General features: G+C 40.2%; 1 protein-coding gene across 2 annotated transcripts; it reads left to right on the forward strand.

Annotated features, from left to right (window-relative positions):
• Nucleotides 1-2,376: 2,376 nt before the first annotated feature.
• Nucleotides 2,377-15,861, forward strand: RpS7 (ribosomal protein S7). 2 transcript variants are annotated; one of them, XM_070095730.1, is made up of 5 exons: nucleotides 2,377-2,459; nucleotides 4,765-4,938; nucleotides 6,103-6,284; nucleotides 7,791-7,941; nucleotides 15,755-15,861. In XM_070095730.1, the coding sequence occupies exons 2-5, from the start codon at nucleotides 4,765-4,767 to the stop codon at nucleotides 15,830-15,832; spliced, it is 585 nt and encodes a 194-aa protein (XP_069951831.1). In that variant the 5' UTR covers nucleotides 2,377-2,459; the 3' UTR covers nucleotides 15,833-15,861. The 2 variants fall into 2 exon arrangements, with proteins under 2 accessions (XP_069951831.1, XP_069951832.1); XM_070095731.1 differs by having other exon boundaries at nucleotides 2,454-2,556.
• Nucleotides 15,862-20,353: the final 4,492 nt, after the last annotated feature.

A 20,353-nucleotide genomic window follows, 5' to 3' on the forward strand; every position in this document is an offset into this window, starting at 1 on the left:
CTCAGCATGTTCTTGTTTTGTTGTTGGTGTTATTAAGAGCCACCACAGCGTTACTGAACCCTATCTCCCGGCACTTGAGGAATGGATAATACATTACAGATAGGAAAAGAAGACAGATCAATTGTCTGTCATAATGAAATGTGTCAAGTTAAACATATCTATGGACAAAGTAACACAGTCAATAGATCACAGTATGTTGTTACTGCTAGACTAAGGCTAGGTTATATCTCCGGCAGTATGGTTTGTATGGAGATTAGATTAAATTTTTTATTTTGACAAATTACATGGTTGTACAGAGGAATATAATAGTTGGATGTACATGCCGAAAGCCCCTCTGTATGCTGAGCATTTCGGGCAAACTTAAAGATTAACTTAAGAATAGTTCTTATGGTCATTAAATGAGTTAGAGTGAGTCAGTTAGAGATGTCATACAATACAAAGTGAGTGGGCAGAGACAGAACTATACACTTAAGTATTATGTGTCCAAACATCTAACCTTTCAGAGACACTTCCATGCAAACCCTACATAATATAGCAAAACACTTCATTGTTAATGATAAAATATCTGAAATCTTAAAGCTGTATCCACATTTTGCATCGACTAAATGAACGAAGAATTTTTATAGAGGAGATTATAATTCATTTATGATGAATGTTTTTTAGTGGTAATAAGAAATCGATTTTTTGAGATTGTATTCCATATTGCATTGTGTAGATTAACTATATGAAGTATTTGTAAAGTATGAAATAGCTAATATTTCTTTCTAGTGGTATAACTATGCCTAGTGAGGTCTGGTAAAGCCCCACTATAACCTTAGTAATCCTGTTTTTTGCACTACTGCCTACACGGAAATTACTTCCTACGAAAACAAAAGATTTGGCAGGCAGTGCAACATCATCCCAGTGAAAAGCAGGGGTGCCATGGGTACACTAGGAGACACAGTAAGTGTCAAGGGCCAAAGACTGTTCAACTGCCCCCCACCACACATAAGGAAGGTTACCAATTAACCTTTGGCTGTCTTCAAGAGGGAGCTGGACAGACACCTAAAATCAATATCTGACCAGCCGAGCTGTGGTTCATACGTCGGTTTACATGCGGCCAACAGTAACAGCCTGTTTGATCATGTCCTGATCCACTATGAGGTCTGGTCTCCCCGAAGCTTTGAGGAAGACATATAAGAGACAGAATCTCACAATGGAGTTCCAACGGCGGGTCATTATCTGACTAAGACCCGCGTCAGGAAACACTTGTCCTGTTTCCTGACAAACCTTACCTACCTACCTATCTATGCAGGAGACCGAGATCATAACTAGCCCAAGTGAAGGTCAAGACAAGGGACTCAAGCCAGTCAGAGAAGGTACTCGCCGAGATGTGTTCGAGCAAAATGGAATAAGTAAGTTTATTTAGGCACAGGTACACATAAATATAATTATGATAGTGTAAAGTACCTAAGATAACCCCCCAAAAAAGTCTAAGTGACGTAGTTCCATTGGGGTCCTTGACACTTTTATTATTCTTGTTTTTTTTTTTTTGTTCTTAGTAGTATTAAGTAGCACTAACAACGTGAGGCACTGAGCCTTACTTATGCTTACTTAAGATAAGGTTTCGTTCGGATTTTTAACCCCGGAGGGTTAGCCACCCAGGATAACCCAAGAAAGTCAGTGCGTCATCGAGGACTGTCTAACTTATTTCCATTGGGGTCCTTAATCTTGTCCCCCAGGATGCGACCCACACCAGTCGACTAACACCCAGGTACCTATTTGCTGCTAGGTGAACAGGACAATAGGTGTAAGGAAACGTGTCGGAATTTCCACCCGCCGGGAATCGAACCCGGGCCCTCCGTGTGTGAAGCGGGAGTTTTAGCCACCAGACCACCGGGAGGAAACACTGCACAAATCAAGAAAGAACAACTATGCACATTAAACACCCATATCGGTATATACTGGGCAAGAGGATCAAAGAACCCTAGCGAAGATAGGTCAGAAACAGCTAATATATTGGGTTATTCTGGGTTACTAACCCAGCAGGAGCCAGTTCAAGAAGAGTGCCAGAAGGTAACTAATGAATGTAGCTACAGCAAGGGAAGAAAGTACTTTCTGTATAACTAACATACATGTACCTATTACTGTGATCTTATCCTCTTTTTAATATTAATGTAAATAGTTCAGTTTACCATATCTCTAGTATATCTCTTTTTATTGCTGAAATAATAAGCTATTACAAGAACCCCAATAAAAATAAATCTCTTTATCCGACGTTGTCAGGTTATCCTAGTAATCTACACATATACTACTATGTATAACAATATATATAACTGTATTTATGTGTACCTATACCTGAATAAACTTACACGTGGGTTGAATAATTTGAATTTAGCGGCAGTGCGCATTGTTAAGTTCAGCTGCTGCTGCTGCTGCTGCTGCTGCCTTCCTTCCTCCCTGCCACACTACTGCCAGAGGTAACACTACTTTACTTACATATTTACCTCAGTTTTAGCCTCTTGAGGCTGCATTTTGGGAGTGCAGGTGTCGAGGTGGTGCAGTGTGGTACTAGAGGTGGGAAGTGTGTGTTAAAATAGTTGATTAATGTCGTTGATTTTGATTTATTGGTGAGTTAAGGTGGTGTGTTGTACATGTGGACTTGTGTTGATGCCGACTGTGGTCGTCTATATGATATATATTTTAACTATCTCTTCATTTAAGGGGTCAGGGGAGAATGCCTGATGCCGATGAGAGGTTCTTGATCCATGGAATTGGGGCTCCTTTCGTGGATCGAGCTTAATTACCTCGCATTTCTTCCCAGGCGTTATATGACCCCTACTTATTTAGCGCCTTCCAGCGAGTGCAAAATTATCGCCCTATAAATTTGTAAAATTAACATCATACTGTATCACCACTGTAGGTCTGTGATGGTTATTGGCTAACTAACCATTGCTCATCAACTTCATTTACATTAGGGTGATTTTACAACATTTTAACCTTGTACAATAGCTTTCTTAAGCACATTATTATAGGCATACATTGCCCCCACGGATGTAGTAGTTTACCTGGAGTTTACCTGGAGAGAGTTCCGGGGGTCAACGCCCCCACGGCGTAATAGTATAGGCACATGTTAAATTATGAAGATTTAATTAATGATAATTCAACGATTCAGTGACTTTATTGTAATTTCAACTATGTATTTGAAAGTGTGGTCAGTCCACCATTAAATAATACAAAAAATAAATCAAAACTTACTGTTTCTTAATTTTCCCTCATGTTTCTTCATTAACTATGTACTCATTAACTCTACTCATTATTAACAAACCATACCACGGGCGGGGATAGAACCCGCAATCAGAGTCTCAAAACTCCAGACCGTCACGTTAGCCACTGGACCAGCTAGCCACAATAAGTTTCTTCCAACTAGGTATATTTCTTATTGTGGCTAACACGATGGTCTGGAGTTTTGAGATTTGAGACTCTGATTGATTGCGGGTTCTATCCCCGCCCGTGGTATGGTTTGTTTGCAATCGTGTCATTACGATTTCGTGAGTCTACTCATTATTATAGTCATACTGTTACTAAATTTTCCATGATTAGGTAACCCATTTCATTCTTGTAGCTGTATAGAAGATACTTTAAGCATATCTGTATACAGTGGATAACTACAAAATTGTCTAGAGCTCGTCACCCATGGTAAAATATACGATGCAGAGCAGTTTAAATGCTGTTTGGTAACAATTTTGTAAACATCGTTTAATAATTACTTATTGTAGCTTTATAGTGGTAAAGAATTTAGCTCTCAAGCAGCAGGACCACAAAGTTATCCTAAGGGGGAGACAATGTAATGGGTAAATCTAATGCTTGCTGCCTATTACCTAGTCAATTGTGGGTCACATCCGAGGCAAGATCCTGAGGATCCCTCAGAAATTTACCCGACTGCTTGGCTTTCATGGGTTATTCAGGTTATTAACCCTTAAAGGCTACTAGTCAGAAAAGATGTCTTTGCTATCTGAGACATTTGGCACTCTTCATTTTTAGTCATTAAAAATGTGCTTTATAATAAGTGTTCGGGCAGGCATTCTAAGGTTGATTAGTTAGGAGGTTCATGGTATTTTTGTTCTGGCAAAAAATTCTCACATGTATAAATTTTGTGTAACTGTTGGCAAACACTGATCTAATATAACATAACCAAAACCTAATTTGTTGGAAACTCGTGGTTATATTTTAATGTCGCCAAACCTGCCACCTTGCTAACTTGGTGACGTTGATTAGAAAAGTCTGTGGCCTCGCCTGACAACTTTGGTTTAGCATCCAGCTAAACCTTATTTAGGTGCATTGATGCTGTTGAAGGGTTCCTTAGTCCAGGGAATTGGACTGGCCTCTCTCATCAAACCTCATTACTCTCTCCCTATTCCCCCCACCCCCTCTCATTCTTCAGGTGCTGTATGACTTACAGGTTATTACCTGAGCTATTTATTTATTTATTTCAAATGAATATCATACGTGGTAATTTTAGTTTATACTGTCCTGTATTAAATGCTGAATTTTTTCATATTTATATATTGTATATTTTATAATGTATGGAGAATTGATGTTAGCAAAGTATGTTTTATAATACTGTACTCTTTTTAAGCACTGGTCTAATTCTCCCTAGACGGCACTGCACACCTTTCGTGATATGAAGGGTTCTGTATAACTTTTTTTTTTTTTTTTTTTACTAGAGGCAGTGTCAGTGGAGGTACTAGATTTTTGTTAGTACATAACCATTACTACTTTCAGATGCCGCAGTTTTGCAACGGCAAGATAACAAAACAGACGGCTGAAAGGCCCGATGAGTTCGAAACCTCCATCGGGCAAACTTTGCTCGACCTGGAAATGAACTCAGAGTTAAAAACACAGCTTCGAGAACTCACAATTACTGGAGCTAAGCAGATTGAAGTTGGAGATAAGAAGGTATGTTTAATTCTTCACTGTTATGATGGTGGGCATTTTAAGATTAAAAATTGTCCCTCCAACAAGTGCCGGATGAACCAGGCTGTGATGGATATGTGGGGCAGCAGGCCACCAGTAGCAACAGCCTGGTTGACCAGGCAAGCACCAGATAACCCTGGTCCATGGCCGGGCTCCAAGAGCATAGTCTCAAAACTCATCGAAGGTATATCATAGGTATATGAATCATAATCAGTATTTTGATCTAAAATTATGTAAATATTTGAGGGGTTTTGTGTGATATGTACATGTATGTTCAACTATCTTGAGTGCTGAAGTGGTCTACTTGTACGATACAAAGTTCAGTACACAAGAATTATACCTACCTGTATAATAAAGCATTTTATATGCACACACATGCATTCTTGTATGGTTCATTTGAACAAAAATTAATGTAATTTTGATGCTACTGGAACTAAAGATTTTTTCACCATATTCATTGTATGATGTGATTGCCTGGAATTTTAGTCCTACATTTCCCACTTGAATGAGGAAACTCGTTCACCTTAATTCATTTGAGAATGATCTAGCCAGATATGTGCAGACATGACAGTTCAGGTTACTTTTTATATTCTATATACTGAATTTCTGTAGGGGAAGGAAGGTGGGGTAGGGGTCGCCCTCGAAAAGGTTGGAAGGAAGGGGTAAGGGAGGTTTTGTGGGCGAGGGGCTTGGAGTTCCAGAAGGCATGCATGAGCATGTTCGATGGGAGTGAATGGAGACGAATGGTATTTGGGACCTGATGATATGTTGGAGTGTGACCAGGGTAATATTTAGTGAAGGGATTCAGGGAAACCGGTTATTTTTACATAGTCGGACTTGAGTCCTGGAAATGGGAAGTACAATGCCTGCACTCTAAAAGAGGGGTTTCGGGATATTAGCAGTTTGGAGGGATATGTTGTGTATCTTTATACGTATATGCTTCTAAACTGTTGTTCTGAGCACCTCTGCAAAAACAGTGATTGTGTGAGTGAGGTGAAAGTGTTGAATGATGAAAGTATTTTCTTTTTGGGGATTTTCTTTTTTGGGTCACCCTGCCTCGGTGGGAGACGGCCGACTTGTTAAAAAAAAAAAATGTTGAATTACTGTTGATTCTTTGTAAGATGTAGTGATAGTTTTTCCTTGCAGTGCATCGCAATCTTCGTGCCTGTGCCATTGTTGCGTGCCTTTCAACGTGTACAACAGCGCCTGGTGCGTGAGCTGGAAAAGAAATTTAGTGGCAAACATGTTGTAGTGATTGCACAGCGCCGCATCATACCTAAGCCATCTCGTAAGCTGAAGAACCCACCCAAGCAAAGGAGACCCAGGAGGTATGTATCTTTGATATTGTTTTCTAGAACATTAGAGATTTTGGCCTTGTAAATACGTACTAACATCAAGGGGCATTTAATATACAGTAATTAAAATTTAGGGAATGCTTGTATGCAAAATAAAATTTTCATCATAGGTATAGTAAATGTTTGTATGGCTGGGATTTTTTGTAGGGGTGAGGCTGTTGCAGTCCATGAAGTCCTGCAAAAGTAGAAACCTCGAACAATAGAAAATTGTCTGCATTAAACATTTTCAGATTTGGGTTCATTTATTTGACATGTTATCTGTGATATATTACTTTTACCTTTTTATAAATGTTAATACATATTCAGTTGTAGCTTTATCATGTTAGAAATATCAGGGTCACTTTACATTTGTAAGTGCACATGTGGGAGAAAATCAGCTGTTTCCTGTTTCGTAGCCAGTGCATGCAGTATGTATATATAGTCAGGCCCAGCTTTACAGTGCTTTGATTTATGGTGTTTTGCTAATGCAGCGGTTTTCAGTTATGCCTGTTCTTCGTATATTCAGACTTACAATAAATACGTTCACCATTTACTATAAGCTAAAATATTTTAAGGTAAGTAATGTGTGTACTATATATGTATTTTTTTAGGCTTAACTATTGCTCTCTTAAAATGTGTGTCAACATGTTATATGCATTTGAAAGTTAAAAAAAAAAAAAAAAGAGGAGGGTGCTGTTTCACTTTACGGCAGTTTTTGCTTCACATCAGTAGTCTGGAACCTTACCTGCTGTATAAGCAGGACTCTTCTGTATGTCATTTCCTCCTTTCCCTACTGTATGGTATATTAGTGTTTTATAAATTTTTGACTGATGCTGACCTTGGCTATGAATGGGTGTAACAATTGCAGATCACCTTTCCATGAAAGGGGTAGCATAGATGGGTGTGCACGTAAAAATGAGTCAAATATCATTGACTACAATTCTGAATACTGTATGCTGTACAATGACGCACATACTGTATAGGTCATATACTATGACCCATATATATACTATTAAGACTATGTTATGCAGATAGTATTTTAAAGCTTATTTAAAAGTGAAATCTAATAAAAACTGTCATATACTGAAATTGAATTGATGTAATGATAGTGTTCTATATTACAAGATAATACAACTAAAATAGGTACTGTAAACTCCTGTATAACAGACTATTTGGAGAAGTGGGTGGCTATAATACTATTTGTAGTGCATAGATAGTTTTGCCGTGATTGTGACAATGGATAATTCTGTAACCAACAGGCTGTCTAGTTTTTAAATCAGTTAGCCCAGTGGATTTCATTTCATATTTCCTAAGTCTGTTATATGGAAGGTTTACTGTAGGTTAGCAGGATTGAAAGTCCTCATATCAAGTGTTATGATGATATCTTCAAGACATGATGCACCTTGACTGGCTCTATACTCTAAGAAGAACTGAAATGTAATTGCTAAAAAATTTCTAACCTTTCAAACTGCCATGCATTAAGGGGAATTTATATTACAGCCGTACCTTGACTTGCGTACATGATGCAATTCTGGAGGATCTTGTTTTTCCTGCTGAGATTGTGGGCAAGAGGATCAGAGTTAGACTTGATGGCTCTCGGCTCATGAAGGTTCACCTTGACAAGGCACAGCAAACAAACATTGAACATAAGGTATTTTGATACAGAGGCTAGAAATTTTGCATAGCATTAATTTTTTTGTGCTTCGATTTATTTCAGATGGTAATTTGCAATGCCATTATTTACCAATTCAAATAATTTGCAAAGTTTTATTTCACAGCAGAATTGCTGTGTAAGTTTTTAATGAAATGTTTAGTAATTGATGCATGCTTTCTCAATTAAACAGAAGCAGTGATTCATTCAAATTCATTTCAGCTTTATTGATGTTTCTTAATAGATTCTAAAGCAGTGAAGCAAATATTTTGTAGGTAAGACTCGCATGCTCTGATAAAGATATATATTAAGGAAACGCTTTTGCCATAAGCGGCTTCTTGTGGCAAAACTGAAGCCACATGATCTGAAGTGTCCACAAGGTCCAAGAATGTTCAAGAATTTTTTTTATGAAATGGTAGAGAATCTTCCTAAAGGTAATGAAACCAAAAGTATGAAATTTGGTGGAAAACTTAGGAATTATGCTCTAGCAAAGTTAGCAGTCTGAGTGATATTTACGTATCTGATTTTGCCCACTTTGAGCCCTATTTTCGACCAGTTCCATTGTTCCAGTCTGTCCCTTCAAAGGAGGTTCCTTGACGCTGGTGAGGGGTCTTGATCTAGGGAATTGGTTCTGTGCTCCAGTTCCCTGAATAGAATCCAAATGCCTTCCATCCCTCTACAGGCACTGTATGATCCCTATGGGTTTAGCTCTCCCCATGATAATCCAATCGACCAAACTCGTAGGTATTTAGCTAGTATTCCTTCTATTGATTGAGTACAAGAAACTGCCCATTGACCTATTTCAGTTACCAAATAGTGATTAGAAATTGGTAATTTGGCCAATTTCACACACAATTCAAAAATTAGCAATTTAAAAATAGGTTCTAGAATAAACAATGTAGACATTCCTGGCACTAAAAAAAACATATCCTCTGTTCATGAGTTATGTCTCCAGGCATCTCCCATATTACACTTGCTTTACATTTTGAAGTTTTTATTTACACAAAAAAATGAATGTTAATGCTATGCAGACTACTGCATTATTGTAATAAATAATTGTATAAATGTCAGTGCACTCATGAACACACAGACCAACCAGTTGGACACATTGGATGAGGGATGTAACTTGTGTCCTCTGGAATATTGGCAAAAATCAAACATTTCTGCTGCTTTGAGCTCAATTTCAAGCTATTTTCAGTCCTGAATTGAGACTTACGTATGCAGTATATGAGAATCTTTATTGAAGAAACGTTTTCACACAGTGGCTTCATCAGTCTTATACAAAACAGGAAGGTATAAGGAGAGGAGGAGTTTGAGGTAATTAGTCCCTCAGCCTGGAGTTGATGTGTTCAGTCCATCAATTTTGTACAAAGTACAGCACAGGGCTGTAGCAGTGGCTTATGTACTGTAGTCAGGTGAGGCGAAGCAGGAGGTGGCGGGGTCATGGTGGAACCATTCACTAGTCTAAGTAGGTCTTTGTCCTAAGATTGGACAAGTTTTGAAGAATTCTTTGTATCAAGATCCGATGATGATGCAGTGTCTGACATGTGATGAATGGTTTCAAAACCATTCATCACATCTGTCAGACTGAATCATCGTGGGAGTGCTGGCAAGCATTATTTAGATGTAAGAGAAAAGTAACTCTGGTCTGTTATAGTAGTGCCATATATAGCGGTCGGAGACCATGTACCGCTATTATCTTTGCTAATAATTATTAGCAGGTAATGATAATTTTTAGCTAGTATAATATTCTTTTGTTAGAGACTTTCACTACATGTTCTTCCATTGACACGAGTTTCTGGGACCCTCCAAAATTTACTTGGGAATTGAAATGAGCATTTTATAAAGTACAGTATTCATGTGTATGGAGCTGTAACTGCCTGATCACTCATTGGTTAATGGTTTTACATGTACAGATTGTAGTTTTTCAAGGACATCTTCACAATTAACAGTTTTAAATATCTTGATCACTATAAAAACTTCGTAGATAAAGTATAAATTACAAATTTTTCCCTACAAACATTAGATATATTGCAGTATGAACTACAGTGGACCCCCGGTTAACGATACTTTTTCACTCCAGAAGTATGTTCAGGTGCCAGTACTGACCGAATTTGTTCCCATAAGAAATATTGTGAAGTAGATTAGTCCATTTCAGACCCCCAAACATACACGTACAAATGCACTTACATAATTGGTCGCATTCGGAGGTAATCGTTATGTGGGGGTCCACTGTACTACTACTAAATCCATCATAACAGTTGCTATTCCTTCTCTTCCAGAAGTTTGTGCTTAGTTTTAAACTCCTTTATTTTCAGTATTTATTACAGTAGATCTGTAAATTGTTTGTACACTATTGTATTAGGTATATACACCTACCATCCGACTTACGACCTGCTCGACTTACGACCACTCGACTTACGACCGTTTTTTTTTTTTTTTTTTTTTTTTTTTTGCCAAATTTCTGGGAAATAAACAACTATTTGTGTTGTACACAGTGTTTATCCTAAACCTTACAGTATAAAATAGTGCTAACAGCATAAAAAGTAAAGTAAAACATGAAATACCTAAATGAAACAATAAAAGTCATTACAAAAATGTGATGTTGATATTCAGTAGTACGTCCATTTCAACTTACGACCTGTTTTTCAGAACCAAACTCGGTCGTAAGTCGGATGGTAGGTGCATTACAGTACTTCAGTGTACTTTTTACTATTGTTTATCATTCAAATATAATTAACATTCCATATAGTCTCCCACCAAGGTAAGGTGACTCAATAGGAGAAACAGTTGCCACCACTCGCTCAGTCATTCTTGCCAGAGGAGTGCTGATGTCACAGCTCAGTTGTCCCTCCAAGCTGCAACATCCCCATTCCTTCTCCAGGACTCGAGTCTGGCCAACCGTTTCCCTAAATCCCTTCATAAATGATACCTTGCTCACAGTCCAACAACGTCAAGTCATAAAACCCATTTGCCACCATTCCTGTCTAACACTTGCACATGCCTGTTGGATGTCCGAGTTCCTCACACACAACCTTAACAGCCTACCTCCAGACGTTCCTAGGACAATCCTTCCAACTCTTTGTAATATGCACGTCACATTTCCCCATTTTTTTTATTTATTGATAAATCACTTTCCACTGGCTCCTCCACACTTCAGCTACCTTCTTTGCCTTATCTATTTATATTATCACCACTCCTCCATCTGCAGTTTCTCTTCAAAATCTGCTATAAGCCTTGCCAGTGTCAAAGAGCAGCTCCATAATTCTCAGTATATATCTGATTCAAACACTTGTGCCTCCTCTTAAGCTTGAACTCGGGCATTTATTTATTTTATTGCTCCATGTATAAATGCATGCATCATACAACTTTGTGACAGCATACCCTTTTACTTAATATATGCAGTGGGGCAGAAGTTTGTGGTTATAGGAGGGTGGGTGCAGGAGGAAAGAGGAGTGATTGGTGGAATGATGAAGTAAAGGGTGTGATAAAAGAGAAAAAGGTAGCTTATGAGAGGTATTTACAAAGCAGAAGTGTTGTAAGAAGAGTAGAGTATATGGAGAGTAAAAGAAAGGTGAAGAGACTGGTGAGAGATTGGAAAAAGAAGAGCAGATGATAGTGGGAGAGGTACTGTTAAGGAATTTTAATGAAAATAAGACAAAATTTTGGAGTGAGTTAAACAAGTTAAGAAAGCCTAGGGAACAAATGGATTTATCAGTTAAAAACAAAGTAAGGGAGTTAGTAGATGGGGAGATGGAGGTTTTGGGTAGATGGCGAGAATATTTTGAGGAACTTTTAAATGTCGACGAAGAAAGGGAGGCTGTAATTTCATGCACTGCCAGGGAGGAATATCATCTTTTAGGAGTGAAGAAGAGCAGGATGTGAGTGTGGGGGAGGTGCGTGAGGCATTACATAGAATGAAAGGGGGTAAAGCAGCTGGAACTGACGGGATCATGACAAAAATGTTAAAAGCAGGGGGGGACAGTGTTGGAGTGGTTGGTATTTTTGTTTAATAAATGTATGAAAGAGGGGAAGGTACCTAGGGATTGACAGAGAGGGTGTATAGTCCCTTTATATGAAGGGAAGGGGGACAAAAGAGATTGTAAAAATTATAGAGGAATAAGTTTACCGAGTATACCAGGAAAAGTGTACGGTAGGATTATTATTGAAAGAATTCGAGGTAAGAGAATGTAGAATTGCGGATGAGCAAGGAGGTTTTAGAGTGGGTAGGGGATGTGTAGATCAAGTGTTTACATTGAAGCATATATGTGAGCAGTATTTAGATAAAGGTAGGGAAGTTTTTATTGCATTTATGGATTTAGGAAAGGCATATGATTGTGGATAGGGGAGCAATGTGGCAGATGTTGCAAGTACACCTACCATCCGACTTACGACCTGCTCGTCTTATGACCACTCGACTTAAGACCGTGTTTTTTATGCCAAATTTCTGGGAAATAAACAACTATTTGTGTTGTACACAGTGTTTATCCTAAACCTTACAGTATAAAATACAGTACTAACAGCATAAAAAGTAAAGTAAAACATGAAATACCTAAATAAAACAATAAAATAGTCATTACAAAAATGCGATGTTGATATTCAGTAGTAAAGTTCGACTTAGGTCCATTTCGACTTACGACCGGTTTCTCGGAACCAAACTCGGTTGTAAGTCGGATGGTAGGTGTATAAGGAATAGGTGGTAAGTTATTAAATGCTGTCAAGAGGTTTTATGAGGATAGTGAGGCTCAGGTTAGGGTGTGTAGAAGAGAGGGAGACTACTTCCTGGTAAAAGTAGGTCTTAGACAGGGATATGTAATGTCACCATGATTGTTTAATATATTTATAGATGATGTAAAAGAAGTAAATGCTAGGGTGTTCGGGAGAGGGGTGGGATTAAATTATGGGGAATTAAATACAAAATGGGAAGTGAGTTACTTTTTGCTGATGATACTGTGCTTATGGGAGATTCTAAAGAAAAATTGCAAAGGTTAGTGGACGAATTTGGGAATGTGTGTAAAGGTAGAAAGTTGAAAGTGAACGTAGAAAAGAGTAAGGTGATGAGGGTATCAAATGTTTTAGATAAAGAAAAATTGGATATCAAATTGGGGAGGAGGAATATGGAAGAAGTGAATGTTTTCAGATATTTGGGAGTTGATGTGTCAGCGGATGGATTTATGAAGGATGAGGTTAATCATAGAATTGACGAAGAAAAAAAGGTGAGTGGTGCATTGAGGTATATGTGGAGGCAAAAAATGTTGTCTATGGAGGCAAAGAAGGGAATGTATGAAAGTATAGTAGTACCAACACACTTGTATGGGTGTGAAGCTTGGGTTGTAAATGCTGCAGCGAGGAGGCTGTTGGAGGCAGTGGAGATGTCCTGTCTAGGAGCAATGTGTGGTGTAAATATTTTGCAGAAAATTCGGAGTGTGGGAATTAGGAGAAGGTGCGGAGTTAATAAAAGTATTAGTCATGGCTGAAGAGGGTTTGTTGAGGTGGTTTGGTCATTTAGAGAGAACGGATCAAAGTAGAATGACATGGAGAGCGTATAAATCTGTAGGGGAAGGAAGGCGGGGTAGGGGTCGTCCTCGAAAAGGTTGGAGGGAGGGGGTAAAGGAGGTGGTGTGGGCGAGGGGTTTGCACTTCCAGCAAGCGTACGTGAGCGTGTTAGATAGGAGTGAATGGAGACAAATGGTATTTGGGACCTGACGATCTGTTGGAGTGTGAGCAGGGTAATATTTAGTGAAGGGATTCAGGGAAACCGGTTATTTTTATATAGCTGGACTTGAGTCCTGGAAATGGGAAATACAATGCCTAAACTCTAAAGAAGGGGTTTGGGATATTGGCAGTTTGGGGAGATATATTGTATATTTTTATACGTATATACTTCTAAACTGTTGTATTCTGGGCACCTCTGCAAAAAGTGATTGTGTGAGTGAGCTGAAAGTGTTGAATGATGATGAAAGTATTTTCTTTTTTGGGGATTTTCTTTCTCTTTGGGTCACCCTGCCTCAGTGGGAGAGGGCTGACTTGTTGATTTTTTATTTTTTTTTTTACCTACCCTAACTTGAGCTTCACTATCTGTTACATTTTTTCAACACTTACCACATTGCTCTCCTGTTCACCTTGTCTTATATTTACAAATAACCTGCACATAGAAAACACTAATGATAATGTTTCATTCCAACCAGTGCCTTGGTCACTTTCTTTTTACTCGCCTCTAGTTCCCTTTTAACAGATTTTATTCTTCCCTGCCCATGCATAAAATGTCTCCCCTCCTTTCCATCATTCATGTTTAATCTCAAAATATTTCTTTCCTATACCTCCACCTCACCATATAACCTTTAACTACTCAATTACAAAGTCTATTTGTTTCCCATGCTTTCTGTATTTATTTCTTAGTCTCCAATGTTATTTTCAGCAAAATTTCGTACACCCATTCACACATTTGCTATCTTCCTTTTATCATCCCTGTTTACTTTACTCCCGTTTACTTTAAACTGCTTCTTTCTTAAACTTGTTGAATTTATCAGTCTCTTCTTTGCCCTCTTCAAGCTTTTAACATTTTTCCCCTTTCCATATATTTTTCCATTATAAATACCTTTCTTACGTTATCTTGCACCCAATTTTTTTATGTAATCACTCCTCTTGCACCCACCCCATATAATCACGCATTTCTGCTGCACACAGCCGAGCACTCTTTAATCAACATCGTTCCTAATCTGTTTCCTCTCTCTCTTGCAAGTCTAACTTACATTTCTCCCAGTAGTTATTCATCCTCAGTAATTCCCTATTTTTATGACTTAAGAAATCGTAATGACACGATTGCAAATAAACCATACCCCCGGCCGGGATTGAACCCGCGGTCATAGTCTCAAAACTCCAGCCCGTCGCACTAACCACTAGACCAGCTAGCCACAATAAGATTCATCCAACTAGGTATATTTCTACACCATAGGAAGGTTAGCACAGGCACCTCTGTGACCACAAATGCAAGTTTTTACAGACGAATCTCCAGCTAGCGTGGCCGTGACGAACTCTAGCTCAAGTCCCTTCACTGCGGGTTCAATCCCGGCCGGGGGTATGGTTTATTTGCAATCGTGTCATTACGATTTCTTAAGTCATGTTGACGGCAGTGAAGGGACTTGAGCTAGAGTTCGTCACGGCCACGCTAGCTGGAGATTCGTCTGTAAAAACTTGCATTTGTGGTCACAGAGGTGCCTGTGCTAACCTTCCTATGGTGTAGAAATATACCTAGTTGGATGAATCTTATTGTGGCTAGCTGGTCTAGTGGTTAGCGCGACGGGCTGGAGTTTTGAGACTCTATGACCGCGGGTTCAATCCCGGCCGGGGGTATGGCCCTATTTTTATCCATGTTCACATTTCTTTTTACCCACTGAGGACTTAACACTTTGTACTCCACCTTCCTCTTACGCTGGCTACTTATTAATATGGTCTTGCATATTAATTGCTTTTATAAAAAGTACTCCAGGAAGCCCACTCTTTGAGTTTTTATCGACCATTTCATAATTAGCGCACTAATCATTCCTCATGTGTTTTGCATATTCCGCCACAGAACTATCTGAAGTTTCTAAAACAAAATGGCATTGTTGTAATAATTGTAAATCAGTTTCACATATTATCAGTCTGCATTTTTTCTTGGTAGTTTTAAAGTATGTAACATTATGAATTATTGAATGATGATCATTTGAACATGATTTCTGATTGTATTCTCTAAGAAGAACTGAAATAATATCATGCAACATGATAAAAGAGAACTAATTTGTTTGAATAATAACCAATGAAACTGTTCCAGGTTGAAACATTTGCTGCTGTCTACAAGAAGCTAACTGGCAAGGAGGTGAACTTTGAGTTTCGTGAAACCTATTTGTAACTTAAAATGAATTGAGGGAAAAAAACAAAGATTTTCCTTTATTCCACATTTTGTATTTAAAAGTAAAGATGGGCTACTCAAATGATGTGGCACAAAGAAAGCTCCATTTTGGCATAGATGGTGGGTATATTTTGACTTAGGAATTTGCTGACATGGGCACTGATGCTAAAAGAAATATTTAATATGAAAAAAGCCTTTTGTTTTTCACGCTCTTAACTGATTCCTCCAAGGGAGGTTCCTTGATGTCAATGAGGGGCTCTTGATTCAAGAATTTGGATGTCTTCCATGAAATTTAGCTTAATTTTCTTCCCTTCTCCAGGCCCTGTATAACACCTTTGGAATTGGATCAAGAGCCCCACTTGATTGCTTCCCATTCCCCCAGGCACTTAATGACCCCCTATGAGTTTAGATCTCCCTCATAAATTGCATAATCCCCCATGAATGTCAGTGATTGATTTCTGCAATGAAACTAACCACAAGATGCCATTTTTTAATGAAAACAATGATAATGCTATGAAAGGATATCTCCTCAAGGGAGGCGGTAAATTCTGCGTGCTCGTTGATAGAGAGGGTAGTCTAACAGAATGTGGCTAATCGATACTGGAACTTGACACTGCTCACAGAGAGGAACAGGGTGCCTCTCCATGAGATACCCATGAGTAAGACGAGTGTGACCAATGCGAAGGCGGGAGAGAGTGGTCTCCCAACCTCGGCACTGATGACAAGAAGACGGCCAGTAACCTATGCTCGGTTTAATAGAATGAAGTTTGTTACCGAGCAGAGTTGACCAACGTTGTTGCCAACAGGTGCGAAGGTGGGTAGCTATTGTAGCAAAATAGTCCAGAAATGGAACACCTCGATAGGAAATTGGTAGGTCATGTACTGCTGATCGTGCAGCAGTGTCTGCCTGTTCATTGCCCTGTACGTTGACATGACCAGGGACCCAACAAAAAACAATATCTGTGTTTGGTAGAGATACGGCGTAGCCAAAGTTGGATACGGAGAACTAGGGGATGAGATGTATCAAATTTTCGTATAGCCTGTAGAGCACTTAGGGAGTCCGAGACTACTACAAATGATGACACAGGCATAGATGCGATACGAATAAGTGCTGCAAGAATGGCATACAGTTCAGCAGTAAAAATGCTAGCTGAAGATAGTAAATGTCCCCGCACGACGCTGTCCGGAAACACTGCTGCGAATCCGACGCCGTCTGAAGACTTAGAGCCATCTGTGTACACAGCGGTGGCATGAGAATGGGAGTGGAAGTGATCAAGAAAAAGAGAGCGGGAAGCCACCGTAGGCAGTTGAGCTTTCGAGCAAGGGAGTGAGAAAGAACAGACCCGAACAGCTGGAACTTCCCAGGGGGGTAGGGAAAAGTGAGATGCTACATGAACATGTAAAGGTGTTAACTGAAGGGAAGACAAGAGTGAATCAAGGGAGGTTCCTTAATGCTGGTGAGGGGCTCTTGATCTAGGGAATTGGATTTGTGCTCCAGTTCTCTGAATTGAGCCTGAATGCTTTCCATCTTTCCATAGGTGCTGTATAATCCCTGTGGGTTTAGCACTCCCCATAATATGGAAGTTTAAAATCATGATGCCAGTGGTGGTTCTTGATTCAAGTGAGAGCACTATGAGATCCTTATGGGTTTAGTGTTTAATTTACTCATAATCCTGATTTCAGGAATTTAATCTGTCCTGTTAAATCAAACCTGATTGTCACCCATTCTCCCCTATACTACATAACTATCAGGGTTGTGTGACCATGCTGGTTTAGTATATAGTTTTGATTATAATGCACAACTATGCATTTGTAACTTGCTCCCAAATATGATTATAATAAAGCACTATATAATGAAACTGTTTTAGCATTTAGTAAATTAAGCAAAACAAGACTACTGTGATGACTGGAGTAAGCACACGAGAGAGATTGTAGTGTGGCATCCAGCAAATGTGATTCACAGATTTTGCAAAGGTGTTTGAGAAATGCGATCATGGAATGATAGCACACAAAATGAAGGCCATGGGCATTACGGGGAAGGTAGGTAGGTGGATTTTCGGGTTCTTAACACAGAACACAAAACGTAGTGAACAGGCAAGGTCCAGCATCAGTGGGGTCAAAAGCTCAGTGCCCCAAGGCACTGTCCTGGCTCCTCTGTTGTTTCTCATTCTCATAGCAGACATAAAAACATCCAGCACACTTTTGCATCATTTGCAGATGACACTAAAGCATGAAAGCCACTATGGCAGAGGACATTGAAAAAGTACAGGAAGACATAAGCAGGGTTTTTCAGTGGGCAGTGGAGAACATGATGTTCAATGGTGATAAGCTCCAGCTGCTTAGGTATGGAAGGAATAAAGAACTCGAAAGGAACACTATATACTAAACTCGAGGGTCGCCAAATAGAACTAAAGGAATACACAGAAGACCTGGGAATAATTGTCAGCTGACCTTTTAAAGACCATAACAAGACAAAGATTACGACAGCCAGGAAGATGACGGGGTGGGTATTGAGAACTTTCAAAACTAGGGAAATGCCGATGGTGACTCTTCAAATCGCTAGTGCTCCCTCATTTAGAACATTGTTCAGTGCTGACGGCCCCGTTCAAAGCAGGAGAAATATTAGAGCTGGAACACGTACAGAGATCATTTATGGGTCACATTGAGCCAATAAAATTCCTAAATTACTGGGAGTGCTTTCAAGTCTTGAACATGTACTCATTGGAGTGGAGGGGAGAGACATGGTAGTATATACCTGGAAAGTACTCGAGGGCTGGGTCCCAAATCTGCACACTGCCATAACATACTGGCGTGAGATATGGGAGGAAGTGTAAAATAAACCTGGTGAGGAACAGGAGTGGTGGGGACAACAAGGGAACACTGTATCAACATCCGGGGTCCCAGACTTCAAAATCTTACCAGAAGATATCAAACACAGCTGGAACAAGTGTAGAAGCCTTCAAGAGGAAACTGGACAACTATCTTCACCAGGTGCCAGATCGGCCAAACTATGATGGATATGCCTCTTCAAGGGGGGCTCCTTGGCGTGGTGAAGAGGCTCCTGGTCTGAGGAATTAGCCCTGTCGGTCTTCTTCCTCAGACCGAACCTAATTACCCCCCATTCTCCCCTCCCCTATCCCATCCTCCCCATCCTCCCCTTTTTCCATTCCTCCTCCTCACCCCTCCCTTTTGCCCTTCCTCTTTTTGGCCTTTGGGATTTCTCCCACAGGCGCGCTAGTTCCTAGGTAGGGGAAAGGACACCGGGGTCCATCCCATTCCATTGAGGTTCTTGGCGGTGGCGTAGTTTGCCGTGGAATCTGGATTGCCTGGGGATGTTCCGATCCCCCTCCGGTATCCCGGAGTAGCTTTGGGTGTCTTTCGGGCGACGGGTGTATCTCTGGAAGCCACCTTTCGGATTCCGGGGGTGATGGCCGAAGGAGGTATGCTTTGTGGCGGATATCCGACCGCCCTCTCTTTTGTCCACCGAGGTAGCTCAGCAGATGTGAGGTTGCTATCCCGGATTGCTGGTTTACTGGCATGAAGGGTAGGGTATGGCACGGGTTCCATGCTGCATCTGCGCTACTCGCGGTGCTGAGGTCCTCTTGGGCGAGGAGGGAGATTTCCGGCCCTTTCATTCCTCCTGGGAACTATTCCTCCCCGCTCCCCCCTTTTTTTATTCTTTTTTTTATTTTTATTTTCTTTTCTTCTTTCTTTTTTTTTCTTAAAAACAAAAAGCAAAGGAGTAACCCAACCATGGCAGCCCTAGTCCATGAACCCACTACCCCCGGGCCCCTTCTTGATATCGCACCCCATTCTGACCCTGCCTTGTGTTTAGACCACTCTTCGGACACTCCTGATGCCCCTGTACCTCTTGCTGGTGCTGTTTCCTCACCCGCTTCAGGTACCGGGGCTTCGACTGACTCCTTCGATTTGTCTGAACTCCGCTCTCCTTTGACTATGCTTCCGGCTTCTCCCTCTACGGTACGGCAATTTTCGAATCGCCCGCCCATTTCACGCCGGACCAACTCCGGTCCTACTCCTAAACGCCAACGTCAATCTCCTGATGATGCTCCTTCGTTACCTTCCCATTCTACTCGGAAAAGACCGACACGTCAAGCACTCCCTCTCCACGCTCAGTTTCGGACCACACAATGGACTAAATTCTTTACTTTAAGACCGACTTCTTCTGCCTACCTTTCTGACCATAGTATTGGCAAAGCGCTCCTGCGTCATGTTGGTAGAGATATTTCATTTCATGCTCTCAAGAGCGGTATGCGCATCGTCACTGTCCAGAATGCTACTCAAGCTCATGATCTTTCTCTCCTTTCGAATATCGATACTACTCCTATCACTATTGAAAAACATCTTTCTCTCAATTCTTGTAGTGGTACTGTCATTCTGCCCCATACCATAGTCCAACAGAATTTCCAGTCATGTGGCAATGACATTTTTGAACAGCTGGAACTCCAGGATCTCCCAATCCTCAAAGTAGACACTTATGTCCTTCCTGCCCGGGGGCGG

This window comes from Cherax quadricarinatus, chromosome 51, assembly GCF_038502225.1.
Source record: "Cherax quadricarinatus isolate ZL_2023a chromosome 51, ASM3850222v1, whole genome shotgun sequence".
In the NCBI taxonomy this organism is placed as follows: Eukaryota; Metazoa; Arthropoda; class Malacostraca; order Decapoda; family Parastacidae; genus Cherax; species Cherax quadricarinatus.